Source organism: Schistocerca piceifrons, chromosome 1 (genome assembly GCF_021461385.2).
Source record: "Schistocerca piceifrons isolate TAMUIC-IGC-003096 chromosome 1, iqSchPice1.1, whole genome shotgun sequence".
Lineage (NCBI taxonomy): Eukaryota > Metazoa > Arthropoda > Insecta > Orthoptera > Acrididae > Schistocerca > Schistocerca piceifrons.
The window spans coordinates 495,557,167-495,573,281 of NC_060138.1; the positions used below are offsets into that span (position 1 = coordinate 495,557,167).

Below are 16,115 nucleotides of genomic sequence, written 5' to 3' on the forward strand. Positions count from 1 at the left end.
GGGCATTATTGTTATTATTATTGTAAGTGAAACTAATTCTGGAACCTTTCTATGGGTGATCCTGTAGTTTACTAAAAGATTAATAAATTTTCTTTCTGATCTGCCAAGATGTAAGTTCTCATTTGAGAATAACTTGAATAATCTTAGTATGTTCCACATTTTTTCTGCTACCCAAGCAGCCGTTTTCTTTGTTTGGTACACACCAGATGCATCAAGAGGGGCAGTAAGAGTCTCCATGTGATAGTGGAAGTTAGGAGATATGTTATCAAACATTATCACAGAATTTCTTGAGGATTCCCCCATGTGACTCCAGACCTTATGACCACTATCGGTTAGAGTATAATACTGCAAATAGTAAAATGTTCTTCCAACCTGTGTGTGAGGCTGCCTTCGACAATTCAACCAGCTTGACAGTATGTATATGACGCATTTGTGCAAAGCTTGTGTGTAACCCCTGTCAGATTATGGATGCTTAATTTCCGCTATTATACTCAAAAGGTATTGCCACTATTTACTATGAGAAGTTCAGAGTACCATTGCAAACATTCAGACTCGACCATACTCACAGTTTCTGCGATGAAGCTGGTAGCCATCTCATGCACTCAGGTGACATCTTGTTATGGGGCACCAGGCCTATAATATCCTGTTGTTTCCCAGGTCATCAGCCTTGCATATTGTTTCTCACCCTCCACCAGTTTTTTTGGGAGTCTTCTTGAGCAACAAAACTAGTAGGAGTCTAACAACCCTTGACAGAGTAGTATTATGTACAGGTACTCTCAAGCAAGGATGGAACCATATACCTACCAACTTGGGTGTTGAAGAGATCTAGACTTCATTTAGACTTAAAAGAACACAATGTGAGAATGGGGAGGGGTTAATAATAATCTAGAAAATATTTTAGGTCTGTGATTCCCCAAATTTTAGGTTATCATCCCAGCCATGTCTTTGTTCGCATTGATTGGTGTAAATTGAGGGATCCCATTAATGGCCATAAATGAAATGTGCTCTCAATATTTGTTAATCAAGTTCACTTAACACTGCATGTTATTGTGAGAACATTAGATCAGATGAAAAGACACCACATCAAGAAAATTCTTGTCCACACCAATGAACTGAGGTTATTTATAGCCCTTCTTCATATGTACGCAGTAGACAGACAAGTCCAGAAATTTCTAGGACTCCCTTCTTCCTTTCCTTACAGATTCAGAGAAAGATGTCCATCCACTGTGCACAAGGATTCATGTTTATTCAGTAAATCGGACTGATTGATTTTGCAGCTAAAGATGAAAGTAAAAGAAACAGTGATAAAATGTGAGATTTCCTGCAAGTCATTGCTTAACTATTGAGATTCAGTGTGATGCACCAATGGTAGGAAGAGAGGTTGGAAGTAAGGGACAGAAGTTGGGGTCAGTTAAACCTGTCTGTGGCAAAGCACCTTTCATTCACTGATTCATTCAAACTTACTTACAAACGAGGCACTGTTCCTAAGGCTTAGATTTCTTCTTGAGGGTGAATACGCACCACTATGTGCTGCTTCTAGGTTGTGAATATCAGAACACTGAGTGTTTGACTCTAAAAGGGCAATCTGTGATTTTGGTGGAGACTTCCTTTTATTTTGGGTGATGGCTGTAAGTGTTCAATAGCATTGTAGATTTCTGTACATGTTGTTATTCTACACCGAAAATTTCAGGTATAAGAACAAAGTGTGTTCCCCAGTTGTTTAAAGCTGCAAATGACTGTTGTATGCCCCTGGTTACTATAATAATCACCTAGCTGATTTCTTCATTCTTGGGTGATTTAGATTATTTATACCTGTACCAGGACCTTATCTCTTAGCAGATGGACATTGCAGTGTGTTCTTTGTCCTAATCATTCATATGGCTCCACACAACAAAGGGATTTTATGACAGATGAACTCATCTCATATTCAGTAGGTGTAGGATTTAAATACATTCTCCTTAATTTAGTTTTTTTTTCAGGAGTTTGTCTAAATTACATCAGGAAAATCCTGGGATAGTTCCTCAGTTAAGCCATAAGCAACTGTCTCACATATTCTTGACTAATTGGGTTTGCCCTCTATCTTTAATTACCTCTATGTTAACTGAGTGTTAAACTCAAAATATCCCTTGTTCTACGTACCTTAACTTACTTTAATCTCCCTTATTATTGCCACTACTGTATATTTCCTGATTTATTCGTTCATCTGATCATCTTTCCCTTTTACTGCTCTCTGTACCTTTATTAGGCTTCTTACACACTATTTGTCTTTTTTCTTTCCTTTTTCTCTCTCTTGACCAATTTTTGTATTTTGTCAGCACTTCTCTAATATGCAAGTTGCTGGCTACCTTCTTTGCATCATCTTGGGTTTTCAACTCTCATCTGTTGGTAGCCTGGTATCCAGTTAACTTACATGCTGCCTTGACATGCCAACACTGGCCTGCAATCCTATGTGACTTTCCTACTCCATCCCAGAATACATAATTTTATCGCATCTGCGTAAAGAAACTTTTGGTTCTCTAAGATAATATTTGTCAAATTCTGTTTGTGCATGTCAGCTGCTGATAGATAAGTATTAGTTTTTCAATACTTATGTGATGGTAGCATCATTTTGGTAAGAGTAGCATCTGTAAATGTGAATAAATATGTTTGATCAGTAACAAACTTTTTTTTTTCATCCGTTACAGGTAGTCTGTAATACAGAAGTCTGGGATCTTCGAACATTTCATTTATTACGAACTGTCTCTGTTCTCGATCAGTGTGAAATTAATTTCACAAGAGATGGCAGTATAATATATACTCGCCTGCTTGAACAAGAGACAGAAGATGACTTGCCATATGATTCATCGTTTAAAACTCTTGATGCATTTGACTATTCGTGTATAGGTAAGCATAAAAACATTAATTTTGTCACCTTTTTTAAAATCTGTTATGATGTGTGGCATCATCAAGTGAAAAAGATAGCAAAAGATATAATCTGAGATCTGAGGACACAGCTATGAAACAAATATCTTTATTTTTTGAGCTGCTGTTATTGGATGGTTCTTTTTTATAATATAATCAGATTATAAGTAAATCTATGCAGATATAAGGAACCTTTACCATTTTTTAAAGTTAATTGGCAGCAGAATCGTATGATTTTCTGTATGTATGAGGGTAATCCCAAAAGTAAGGTCTCCTATTTTTTATAAGTATGTAGACCTGTTTATTTCTACAATGGTTTACATCAGTTTATAGCTTGAACATTTATCTATTTTTCGACATAATCGCCATTTCTGTTGATGCATTTTTGTAGACACTGTGGCAGTTTTTGTAAGCCCATGTCATACCAGCTTGCCGCCATGCTGTTCAGAAAGTTATGAACCTCTTCTGTCACCTTGATGTCGGAGCTGAATCGCTGGGACCACAATTAACACTGACAGGTACTGTGAGACTCTGAAAAAACTCAAATAGGCAATTCAGAACGAGAGAAGAGGAATGTCGAGCAAGGGCATACACATTCTCCATGACAACGCTTGCCCACACATCGTTCGACAAACCGTTGGTCTCCTGCAACAGTTTCAGTGGAACATAATCACCCACCCACCCTGTAGTCCTGACTTGGCGCCCTGTTCCCTAGGTTAAAAGAACATTTGGCCGGAAAGCGATTCAGCTCCAACGACGAGGTGAAAGAAGAGGTTTATAATGTTCTGAACAGCATGACGGCGAGCTGGTATGACATGGGCATACAAAAACTGTCACAGCGGCTACAAAAATGCATCGACAGAAATGGTGATTGTGTCGAAAAATAGCTAAATGTTCAAGCTGTAAACTGATGTAAACCATTGTAGAAATGAACAGGTCTATGTACGTATAAAAAAATAGGAGACCTTACTTTTGGGATTACACTCGTAGTTTAAGATAGCTCAAATGGACTTGATTCTCTCCCCCCTCCCTCCCCCTCTCCCCTCCCCTCCCCCTCACCCCTCCCCCTCTCCCCTCCCCTCACCCACATCCCTCCCCCCCCCCCCCCCCCACACACACACACACACACACACACACAGGTGGGGGGATCACCCATGTCTGTTTTGTTGAACAACTGATATTCGAGTTAAAGCAAACAGGGAAACCATGGATCATGATTTGAACCACACTCCACCCACATGCAAGTCCACTGTCTTAACCATAACACTAACTTACTTCGGCAACACGCACTCTCTCTCTCTGTCTCTGTCACACACACACACACACACACACACACACACACACACGTAATTGTACTTTGGGTCTCTGAAGTGAGGTGCAGCATCATCCACTACTACTTCCCATCCATTGACACTTGAGTTATGTCTATGCGAAAGACCTATCCCATTCCATTTTGGTCACTGTCATATCCTGCACCATCAGAGGCATGTCCATTTGTTGTGATGGAAGCTGCAGCATACAACTGCTCCTCTGCATCTTCTGTGCAGCTTGCCAGAATGACCACCAACCAACTGTATATCTGGGTGAGTTGACACCAGTACCTTGTGACCATGGAAACAGTTGACCAGCCAGTGGTAGAATATGCCACTGAGCCCTACTTGGGTGGCATCTGGCTGCTCCACAGCCTGTGCAGTGGGTATCCTTATTCCTAGCACCAGCTAATGTTAATTCTGTATGAGGGAACTCTCTCTCTGCATCACATACTTACTCTGCCAATCCTTGTGCACTTTCTTCAATCTTCATAACCCCAACTGCTTCATTCTATTACCTCACTGCAGTGTAATTCACAAGTCTCGAGCTCCTCCTCACCGTTTCCTCAGAGGTTCGAATCTCCCTCTAATCTTTACCACAACTTCCCCACTCCCGATCGTCACATCCATTTTTGCTAATGGTAATGTGTCTCTACCCTTGCCCACACCCGAGAGAGCTTTCTGAGTTTCCATATTCCTATCCTGTTTTCTAATTGTTTCTCTATCTTCTAGCCTATACTGTTTTGCCCTTAAGATTATACAGTGTCAGGATCTGTATTCCAAACAGAATTTTCCAGTACTGTATTAACTACATTTTTTTCTCTTTAAAGCAACAATTGATGTAAAGAAGAATGTGTATGACTTGGCCTGCAACAAAAGTGGAACCCAGATCGCAATTGTTGAAAACCAAGGTGTCCTAGACTCCGTGGAGGAGTCATTTGTAAGAGTGTATGATGTGGGCCGAAGAAGAGATGATGAAGATGAAGCTGCAAATGTGGTAAGTTAATCTTTTTATGAAAATTAATGAATTTCTGGTTCACATAAAATCTTAGTTCACATTCTTATTTTATTTTTGAATATCAATTTGAAATATCTGGAGATACGTTACTGGTTCTATAATTTGTTAAGGAAATATGTGATCAGCACTATCAGGATACCTACTTGAATGTTTATTCATTTGTCAACTCTGCAGTGACATTTAATAGGATTTACATAATTCCCCTTACCTTTTTCGGAACCCATGCTCTTGTGCATGCATTAGGAAATACGTGTAGAAAGGTTTGCAGAGAAATAGGAATTCACTGTAGAGAGATGTAGTGAAGACAGGTATCAATGTGGACCATTCTTGGTACACATAGAACAACAGGAGCATCAAGGTGCCCCCACCCCCTCCAGCCATTACTTTTCCACACCTTTCGTGAGAAATAGATAATTACACTTTTGAACACCTTATCTCCACTGTTTTCACTGCACTTGCTGGAATATTTGTTAAACATTCTCCAAAGATGTAGTCTCTCATTGAAGTAACACATTACGTAATATACTTAATCACTAAAAAATAACATCTTCATACTTTTCCAATATCATTTAACATTGTTTTGTAAACATCATTTTAAAATACTTTAATAAGAACTAGAAAATAATAACAAGAGAATGGTAGTATTGTGTAACAAAGTTTTCCCTATACTTACTGAAATTACTGGCCATTAGTGCTGTTAGATGATGTCTAAAATATGACACACACACTGTGGTAGGCTTTCCTGTATACTGCATTTACCTGAGTACAAAATGATTCTGAATGTAAGATAATCCTCTTTATTTTAACAGGGTCCTTGGGAAAAATTTATTTTTAATATATTCTGACTAATCAAAATTACAAACTGTTTTATTGGCATAAAATATCTTCCTAAATACTTGTATCATTTATTGATTGTCTACATTTTGATAATACAAGGGTAAATAAAACAAAGAAAAAGAAAGGTCTACATTAATTTGTGGGCCATTTTCTTTTCTACCCTTTTTGCTTACTAACCCTGTCATTTGTGGTATCACTAATTTTAATAATAATCATAATGAAACTTTCTGGCAGATTAAAACTGTGTGCCGGACCGAGACTCGAACTCGGGACCTTTGCCTTTCGCGAGCAAGTGCTCTAACAACTGAGCTACCCAAGCACGACTCACGCCCCGTCCTCACAGTTGTTAGAGCACTTGCCCTCGAAAGGCAAAGGTCCCGAGTTCAAGTCTCGGTCCGGCACACAGTTTTAATCTGCCAGGAAGTTTCATATCAGCGCACACTCCGCTGCAGAGTGAAAATCTCATTCTGGAATAATCATAATAATCATCATCGTCATCCTAAATGCACAACTGTGAACTTTATATCTTCATTGTCACAATTACCTGCTGTTTCTCCCAAATATGTTGTGATTTTTGAAGCTGTGGTTACAGTGGGACCTGAGAACACAGTTGTTGGTGTCCAGCTCCCAAGTGCATACCAGATTTGACTCCTACACTAATGTGAGGATATTACAATGTCTCTCACTCTGAACATATTGTCTGACCACCACTCTCTCATTGGGTGCGAAGAACCAGCGGTTTACATACCCCATTTAGTTCCCATCATACATCACAGTGAGTGTCAACAACATTGCGGCACAAAACATGTAAGTACACCACTGACCCCATTTAGACTTTTACTGCCTCTTGCAGAAATGAACACTAGTGTTGAGTATTTGTCCAATATTAAACTCAATTCAGTTTCAGCTACTAAATGGATTCAGACAAACTGCAGTTTATATGTTGTATATATTCACAAGAAGCCAGAGTACAGAATATAGACTCCCATATTTGACCAACACGACATAATTTGCTGCCCACCCACTACTCCTGTCTCTGCACTTCTCAGCCAAACTGATATCACTGTTCCCCCTCCAACCTTTTCTGTGGTGCTATGCTTGAGCAGCTGTGAAATACAGACTGTAATATCTTCTGGGTTGCAAGTCATATGTAGCAACAGCAACAAATACTTAAATAAGAGATCACAACACAATTCAGTCCTATTCTCGTACTTTTGCTCGTCCTAGGATCTCCTGACATCTGCTGTACTGTCTTGGTCTTGCTGCTGTAGTTTATTCCCACAATAACAATTACAATCAGTTTAGTATGATTTTCGTTTGTTAGACATTTCATTCTCGATTAATTTTCTTTCTTGTGTCATCTGAGGGTCACCATGTTCTAAAACTGATTAAAAGTTGGTAACATTTTTACCCGGTATTCAAATACACTGAGGTGGCAAAAGTCATGGGATTGCAATATGCACGTATACAGATAGTAGTACTATGATGTACACAAGGTATGAAAGGGCAGTGCATTGGTGGTTTCAAGAGCCACAGTGTCAAAAGTGTGACGATAATACCAAATTTCAGGCATTACCTCTCACCATGGACATTACAGTGGCCAACGTCCTTCACTTAACAAGCGAGAGCAACAGCATGTACATAGAGCTCTCAGTGCTAACAGACAAGTAACACTGCATGAAATAACTGCATAGATCAATGTGGGACGTATGGCGAATGTATCTGTAGGGACAGTGCAGCAAAATTTGGTGTTAACGGGCTATGGCAGCAGATGAATGACATAAGTGCCTTTGCTAAAAGCACGATATCGCCTGCAATGCCTCTCCTGGGATTGCGACCGTATCAGTTGGATGCTAGATTACTGCAAACCGTGGCCAGGTTACATGAGTTCCAATTTCAGTTGTGAGAACTGATGATAAGGTTTGAGAGTGGCGCCAACTGCCAACCCCATGAAGCCATGGACCCAGGTTGTCAACGAGGCACTGTGCAAGCTAGTGGTAGCTTCATAATGGTGTGGGCTGTGTTTACATGGAATTTCAGGTACTGGATCCTCTGGTCCAATTAAACCAAATATTGACTGGAAATCGCCATTTGCAGCCAAGCATGGACTTCATGTTCCCAAACATGTCACCAGGCCATTATTGTTTGAGAAGAACATTCTGGACAATTTGATGGAATGATTTGGTCACACCTTGAACATTTACGGGACGTAATCGAGATGTCAGTTTGTGCACAAAATCCTGCACCGGCAACACTTTTGCAATTATGGGCGGCTATAGGGGCAGCAGAGCTCACTATTTCTGCAGTGGCATGTAGTGACTTGAGTTCATGCCAGTTGCTGCACTTTGGCAGACTAAAGGTGGTCTGACACAATATTAGGACATATCCCATGACTTTTGTCACCTCATTATATGTGAACAATAACTAAATTTGTCATTTGCAATGCACTTAGTAAATCATTAGTCTCTCATAACCAAATAAAATATTGATGTGTATTCAGAAGGAAGTAATGTTTTTTGAAGGATATTTTAGCTTTGGAATGTTACCGTCCTTTAAAAAGCAGAGTTAGTGTTTGTATAAAGTATCCGTATATGTATGAGAACTTTCATTGCAAACATGTTCAGATTTATAAGATGATAGAACTTAATGCTATTTTCTCCTTAGTGGCTAGTTCATAGTTTCTCGCATATCCCTTACACTAATGCCACTTGAGTCAAACGTCATGTGATTTTTCGAGCAACATTTATACTGTATCAAGTGCTTCAGCGTATCGGGAAATCTTGAGCTCGTTCAAATGAGAGTATGATTTGGCCATCCCCGAGCTACCAAATTCTTCAAAATAAATCTGCACGTGACCTCAGTAGCTGAAGCTTCATCTCTAAATGTAAGATGACCCCCATTTATTCTAAATGTTAAAATGTTGACCACAGCAGCAACAGTTTAATCTATGAATATAAGAGGACAAATTTGGGGAAAAAGCCTCATCTTATAACAGTGTGAACTTTCGAATGAAGTGCTCTATCAGTAGAGTAATTTCCCAGAAATTAAGAGCTACTACAGTTTCCAAAAGATGAATGGAGTAGTTATTTGAGTTAATTTTGTCGGTCATCTCCCTCCGCACACTGTATCCTAGTTTGCAATGTAGGTTGTTACTCAGGGTAGGTAGTTACTTGTGAACAAGTGCAGCTGAATTGAAATTATTGAACTTTACTTGTACATTTTTCTGTTGCAAATACCTTTCAAATTTTCATTATGAAATTGCATTGTCACCAACTGTTTTAAACTAACTGCTACAAGACTCATACCATGTCATCCATGAGGCTGTTTGAAGTGTTATTCTGTTTGCAGTATCCATCAACTGCACTTCAGTTACTGTTAGAAATGCACAACCCCCATACTTCAGTTGTAGCTGACCAACAAATAACTGGAAGTGTCGGCCAACAACAATTAAGTTTTAGATTTTCATGTTTGGAATTATTGTTTGCGCACTTCTAATTGTTCAAGTTAAGTTGTTATTTCACAGGAGCTTTAAAGGATGTTAAGGGTTCTGAACCTCATCTTTCACAGGTAGTTCAACTTTGGAAAAAGAGCTCGTAATGTACTGAGTTCACATTTCTGTCCTCCATACCTCCACTTCTTTCTGTCATAATTTATTGTGTCTGTCTATCTCATGAAATTCATATTGAAAGTTTTTCTAGGTTATTTACCTTTGAAAGTAAATACCATTAAGTAATGGTCAGTGCTGTTTTGACTAAATTAAACAGTCTTGTCAGTACCAGACTGAGAAGTCAAATATTCAACATATATTTTCCCGTTGCTGGCAGCATTCACATCTATGATTTGCTTAGAAATTTGTGGAGCCATTATAATGATAACAGTAAAAGTCCACAATTAATATGCCTTGCCTATCAGCAATCTCTTATATCCTAAAGTCTTATATTTTAATGTTATATTTGAGGCTTTGAAAATTCATCTTCAGTTTGACCAAGAAATGAAAATCATCTTGTATCTTCTTAATATAAGAATTATCCACCAGCACATTTCATTGCACTGATTGAGTAAAAATTGTACTATCCAAAATTTTAAATTATGTAACCATGGATCATCCACCTTTTTTTTTTTTTTTTAGTCCAGTAACATTCACCAAGAAAGATAGTGCAACAAAGTGTTTGTTGAATAACTTTAAAAATGAGTTGGGTTCAAATTCTCAGTTAGCCACACTGCTTAAGGTGTTCAGTTTTAATAACTCATGTAAAGCACATGACAGGGTGGTACCCATAAAAGACCATCACCATAACATGCCTTCCTTCTATGTCTACTCACCATTTTGTCTCTAACCTCAGGAACATCCCACAACCTTCCTACCCTGTCACACCTCACCCAATTTTTATTTATGTAGTAATATCTATCAAGATGGAATATACATAATATTTTGGGGGTTGGTTATTCTGAAGAATGGTTGTAGATATAAATTTTTCACCTCTTTCTAATCAACCTTTCTCATTTACTTATATCTAAAAACAAAGATGATGTAACTTACCAAACGAAAGTGTTGGTATGTTGATAGAGACACTAACAAACACACACACAAAATTCAAGCTTTCGCAACCCAAGGTTGCTTCATCAGGGAAGAGGGAAGGAGAGGGAAAGACAAAAGGATGTGGGTTTTAAGGGAGAGGTAAGGAGTCATTCCAATCCTGGGAGCGGAAAGACTTACCTTACGGGGAAAAAAGGACAGGTATACACTCTCTCTCTCTCTCTCTCTCTCTCTCTCTCTCTCTCTCTCGCGTGCGCGCGCGCGCACACACACACACACACACACACACACACACAAAAGCAGACATATGTAAAGGCCAATTTACTTAGTTATACATTAATCATTCTTACTATGGACTGCAGGCTGAACTTATTTTGGCAAATGAAAACTGTGTGCTGTACCGAAACCAAACATACGCTCTGCTGCAAAGAGAAACATTTGTTCTGAAGTTATACTTCCCCAGTATGATATTTGTGTTGCTGCTATTGCAAACATTCACTTCCTAATGCAGCTTTTGTGTACACCCACTTAAGACATGTAGTTGGCAACAGTCCAATATGAAGTACAATAACGATCTGTCTGAAGATTTCACGTCCTCTTCTTTTTGAAGTGGGTTTGTCGTCATCATCACTTCGTGAACTGTTACAGTTTTATTTACATATGGCTTGTTTGTGTTCTAAGCAAAACAGGATAAACTTCTTTCATTGTGCCATTTGCAGTATTTAATATGTGCAAAATCTGTTTGTAAATCCTGCCGGCAGCCTTCAGTTTTCTTCATACTTAGAGGGTTTGGAGCTCCATGCCCGGACATCAGTTTTTCTAAAGCAGTATGATGCAATTCTCAAAAATAAAAACTTAACAAAATCATCATTTAAAAGATTGGGTTTTCTAGCACCATTAACTACAAAACATTTCCGAGCCTATTAACGTAGTCTTTGGTAGACAAATGCATAATTTTTAAAAGTCTTTTGAGCAAATAAGTTTTGTAATTGTGATGTTTCTTATTCGAATATCACTAATAGTAACTTCTTTTCATTTATTAATGAATAAAAATGCTAATTAAGAATTAACAAATATCATATTTTGTTAATAAATATAGAACTGAAATAAAAGTGGAAAAAAAATACTGCTAACAAGAATTCAACTAGCAACTTCTCAATTGCGAATCTTTAATGCTTCACACAGCTATTGGTGACTGTGACTATATATTGTACCTATCAGTACTCGGAAATCTTGTAATATTTGAAGGTGGCTTTTTTAAATTTGTTAATTTTTTAATAATTAATTAATTATGTTGTACTGGTTTAGGAAACTGAAGTCCAGGTGCTGACCTCCAAATGCCATTAGCAGAAAGAAAATCGAAGCGGGCAGAACAGTCTGTTAAGATCCTTTGTTAGATCCACATTTTAGTATTGACAGGGTGGAGTAAATTGTTTTGCAGTCTACTGAATTCTTAGCGACAGTCATGTTGAGCATTAAACGCGATTGTAGCTTGTTATTTAATGAATTTTTATTCCATTTGTTGCGAGTTGTCACGGCTGATGGTGGTGGTGAGCAAACACTTCTACACAAGCAAGCGAGAGATGTAAATTGTTGGATACATATGTCCATCCAGCGCTAAGAACGTGCTTGTGTGTACCGACACTGTAGCTCGGAACCGGCAACAATGCAATCCCCATACTGCCAATATTCGTGGGTTGGACTTTAGTCCTTATTATGACAATAAGATTGAGATGACTACAGTTGCTTCCACAAGTGCTTTTATTTTACTTGATCCTAATTACCATCTTTTGGATAATTATTAGTAGTTAAGAGTACAGCAGAGTCCCGCTAATCTGAACACCGGTAATCTGAATGTTCAGTTAATTTGAACATGAAAAATGTTAGTCTAATGTGGAAAGCTGTGTGGTAAACTGCTGTACATACACACTATTTTAATTTACACAGTACAGTAAATGTGGATTAGAAAAATTGGCAAGAAAACGTTCGGTTTAAACAATGCATAACAATGAAAGAAAAGCTGTCAAACTTACTAAAATACAACAGAATTTTATCCCTACTTATTAGATGACAAAAACTCAGTCATTGTTTTTTGGTGTAATGAAGACAGTCTGTTATATGCCACATAGTTGTGCCATCGTCTCATAAACATAAAATCAGCAGGTGTAGCAGTGGGCTGTTGCTCCAAATAACGTAGCGTGAGGTCAAGGGCTTCTGCTGTGTCACTGTGCGACACCAGCCCTCTTTTGTCACTTTCAGGCTCATTGTCACTTCTGTCACAGCAGTCCACTTCTGCCTGGTCTTGAGTCACAGCAGCAACTAAATCAGTGTCAGTAAGGTTCTCCACACATGCCCCATCCGCTGCCATCCACTCATCTACGTCTCCTTCACTAGCTTCTTCACATCCAGGTTTTGTCTGTATGATTTGTAGTAGATTTTCCTCGTCATTTTTGACTATGTTGTCCTGAAATTCAAGAGATGTCCACAGTCTTCTCCACAATTTTCTCAAGAGTATTTTCTGAAATATTCTGCCATGTCTCAGCAGCCCAATAAGTAACATCCTTCACATTGGTCTTTTTTGTTTTGTCCACTAAAGAAATGCTATCATCTTGGATCATCATTCTTAAAAATTGTTTTCTGTAAATCAGTTTTAATGTTTGCAGTACGCCCTGGTCCATCGGCTGTAGAAGCGGTGTAACATTCAGTGGCAAAAACTTCACCACAATTTCTCCATCACATAATTCCTCAGTGCTAGGGTGAGATGGCGCGTTATCAATCAAAAGGATTGCACAGGGAGACAAATGAGTCTCCTTAGAAAACCGAATAACAGAGGGAACAAACTGGCTGTGAAACCATTCTTTGAACAGCTTATCATCCATCCATGTTTTTCTGGTTGTAATAATATATGGGCAGGGACTTCATGTTGCAGTTTTTAAAAGCTCTGGGCCTAGCAGATTTGCCTGTCAGCATTAAAGGCAGCTTGTGATTACCAGGAGTGTTGCTGCACGCTAATAAAATCACACAATCTTTGCACATTTTAAAACCAGGAGCATTGTCTTCTGCTTTTGATGCCAGGCTTTTTGTTGGCAGTGCCCTAAAATTAAGGCCTGCCTCATCAGCATTATAAATTTGTTGGGGAGAATACTTTCCCCCTCTTATCATTTTTTCAAACTCACCCAAGTATCCCTTCACTGCATCACAGTCAGAAGAAAGCTTCTCTCCAGTAATTGTTAACTGATAGATTCCATTACATTTTTTGAATCTGTCCAACCAACCTGTACTCGCACTGAAAGGCTCATCACCATTCATTAACTTGTTCAGGTAAAAGCCTTTTCCTGAACCAGTGCTCCACTCAAAGGAGTTCCCCTTTCTCTTTCATGCGTAAACCAAAGGAAAAGAACTTCATCCACTTTATCGTACTGGGACTGTTTCAAAGTCTACTGAATTTCGAGTGTTTTTCCTGAAGACGTTGCACAGGACTGTTCAAGCTTCATTTGGTTCTTTTTCCAATCACAAATGGTTGCTTTACCAACACCCTGTTCTGTTGCCAGTTTAGATACATTTTCACAATTGCCCAATTGCCTATCCGCCTCAAAGCATTCAGTTTTTCTTTGAGAGTTAACGTTGTATGTTTCCGTTTACTCATGACGAAAATACCTACACCACTACACCTGAACGAATACAATACAACTGTTATGCGTGCCAGTGATCAGTAACTAACATAACCAAGCACTTTTTTGCGAGCCAACTGGCAGTGCACTGACCTCAAACACTGCAAATGTGTCAACAATGCACAACAACAAAGGCAGGGAGTGAAAGTGAGTCATTGTTCCCACATTTGTTCCCATTTGTTACCATGGTGTACCTACTTATATGCTTGGTATACTTCATTCTAGAAACTCGTCACCATAATTCTGGCTAATCCGAAAAAATTGGTAATCTGAATGAAGTCTGGTCCCAATTAGTTCAGATTAACAGGACTCTACTATATATTTAATTTTATTTTTGTGTAATTAAGTGTTTGTTTAAGTAGACTGTCATTAAAGTACTTAAGTTAATTTTCTCTTGCTGCTAAAGTATTTTAATAATTACAGTACATGTAGTTCTAATGCTGTGAGTATCCTCATTCTATTACAGGAGGAAGAAGAGGAGGAAGATGAGTTAGATGGCAGTGACGATGGCTCGGCATCACAGTCAGGTTCTGATGATGAGCAGCAGGATGGTAAGACTGTACACTTTTCCTCTTGTTAGTAAAACACTTCTGTTGAATATTGCAGAAACAGTGTGTTAATCATGTGAGCCAAGTACTGGCGAGTTACAACATTATGAGGTAAACAGTTCATTAAACTGTGTACATTTGAAATCTCCATAACTGTAACTTTTCCTGTATATTTATGTAGAATTCATGTACAGATAAACAGTACTCCATGCTCTCCATACTGCAATCCAATTCATTTAAATGTTTTGTTCTCTTTGTTTAAGGAAATGGAGGTGCAGCAGGAGGTGGTGGGGGCAATGGAGGGGGTGGTGGTGGCGCAGCACCAGCAGGGGGGGCAGGTGAGAACAATGGAAATGATGGTGACAACGGAAATGAGAACAATGCTGAGGGTGGAGCAAGTGATTCAGATGATGAACTAATCCTCACACTTTCAGATAGTCCAGATACTGATGACCTTGACGAAATATGGTTCCCGTGATGATTGTGTATAAAAATACTTATTTTTTAGTGAAATGAAATTTCAATGCAATTTGTGAATAAAGTGCCCTAAACGATCGTGGATTGAATATGACAAGTGAAGACTGGTTGGAATGACTTTTTGTAACACATTGTGTTGTGAAATGCAGTGATCAGCAAAAAGTTGTCTGTGGATTACTTTAGAAATTATGTTGGACAGGTCTGGGATATGAGAGTATTCAAGACGTATTAAATGTTACTGACATGTAAAAATTGAGATTTTTGTGACCATTAAGGTCTTATTTTAGACATTGCCAGTACAGCTAGAACCATAAAACCAGAACTGTACATAAGACAATGATCATGTTCCTGTATTTAGGAATGTTGTACTGAATCTACAATGTAAAAATGTGGCATACTATATCATGCCTTCAGGTGTGAAATGATGCCATTTGTGTTTGATTGTAACGCCCATTTGTAATACATTTTATTTCAAATATTATATTTATGTTTTTCATACAATTTGGTCATTTTTAAACATAAAGGCAATTAATGCTGCAGACTTTTAATCACCTTTCCTCCTGTCTGATGTAAAGGTGTGCCTTAATTTGTTACTGCCAACAGTGATACCTGTAAAAATGAAAATAGTTGTGAAACAAAGAAATTCCTTTGTTAAGTTCAATAATGATTTCCTGGAAGGGCTTTAAATTTTAGTATTGGGTCTTACCATCTACTCCTCTATGTTGAGTGGAAAGTCAAACAAATATTTTTTTATTTATTATATGAAATATTACAGCAGAATACCAAAAATTAGCATTAAATATTGTAGGTGGCAGT

The 16,115-nt window shown here is 38.3% G+C and overlaps 1 protein-coding gene across 1 annotated transcript in view; it reads left to right on the top strand.

Moving 5' to 3' along the window:
* Positions 1–15,800, top strand: part of LOC124795922 (DDB1- and CUL4-associated factor 1-like) — a 252,209-nt gene extending 236,409 nt beyond the window's left edge. The window contains exons 27-30 of the mRNA XM_047260006.1: positions 2,685–2,883; positions 5,042–5,208; positions 14,741–14,825; positions 15,086–15,800. Coding sequence (XP_047115962.1) covers positions 2,685–2,883; positions 5,042–5,208; positions 14,741–14,825; positions 15,086–15,300 — 666 coding nt within the window. The 3' untranslated portion in view covers positions 15,301–15,800. The remainder of the gene's footprint in view (positions 1–2,684; positions 2,884–5,041; positions 5,209–14,740; positions 14,826–15,085) is intronic.
* Positions 15,801–16,115: the final 315 nt, after the last annotated feature.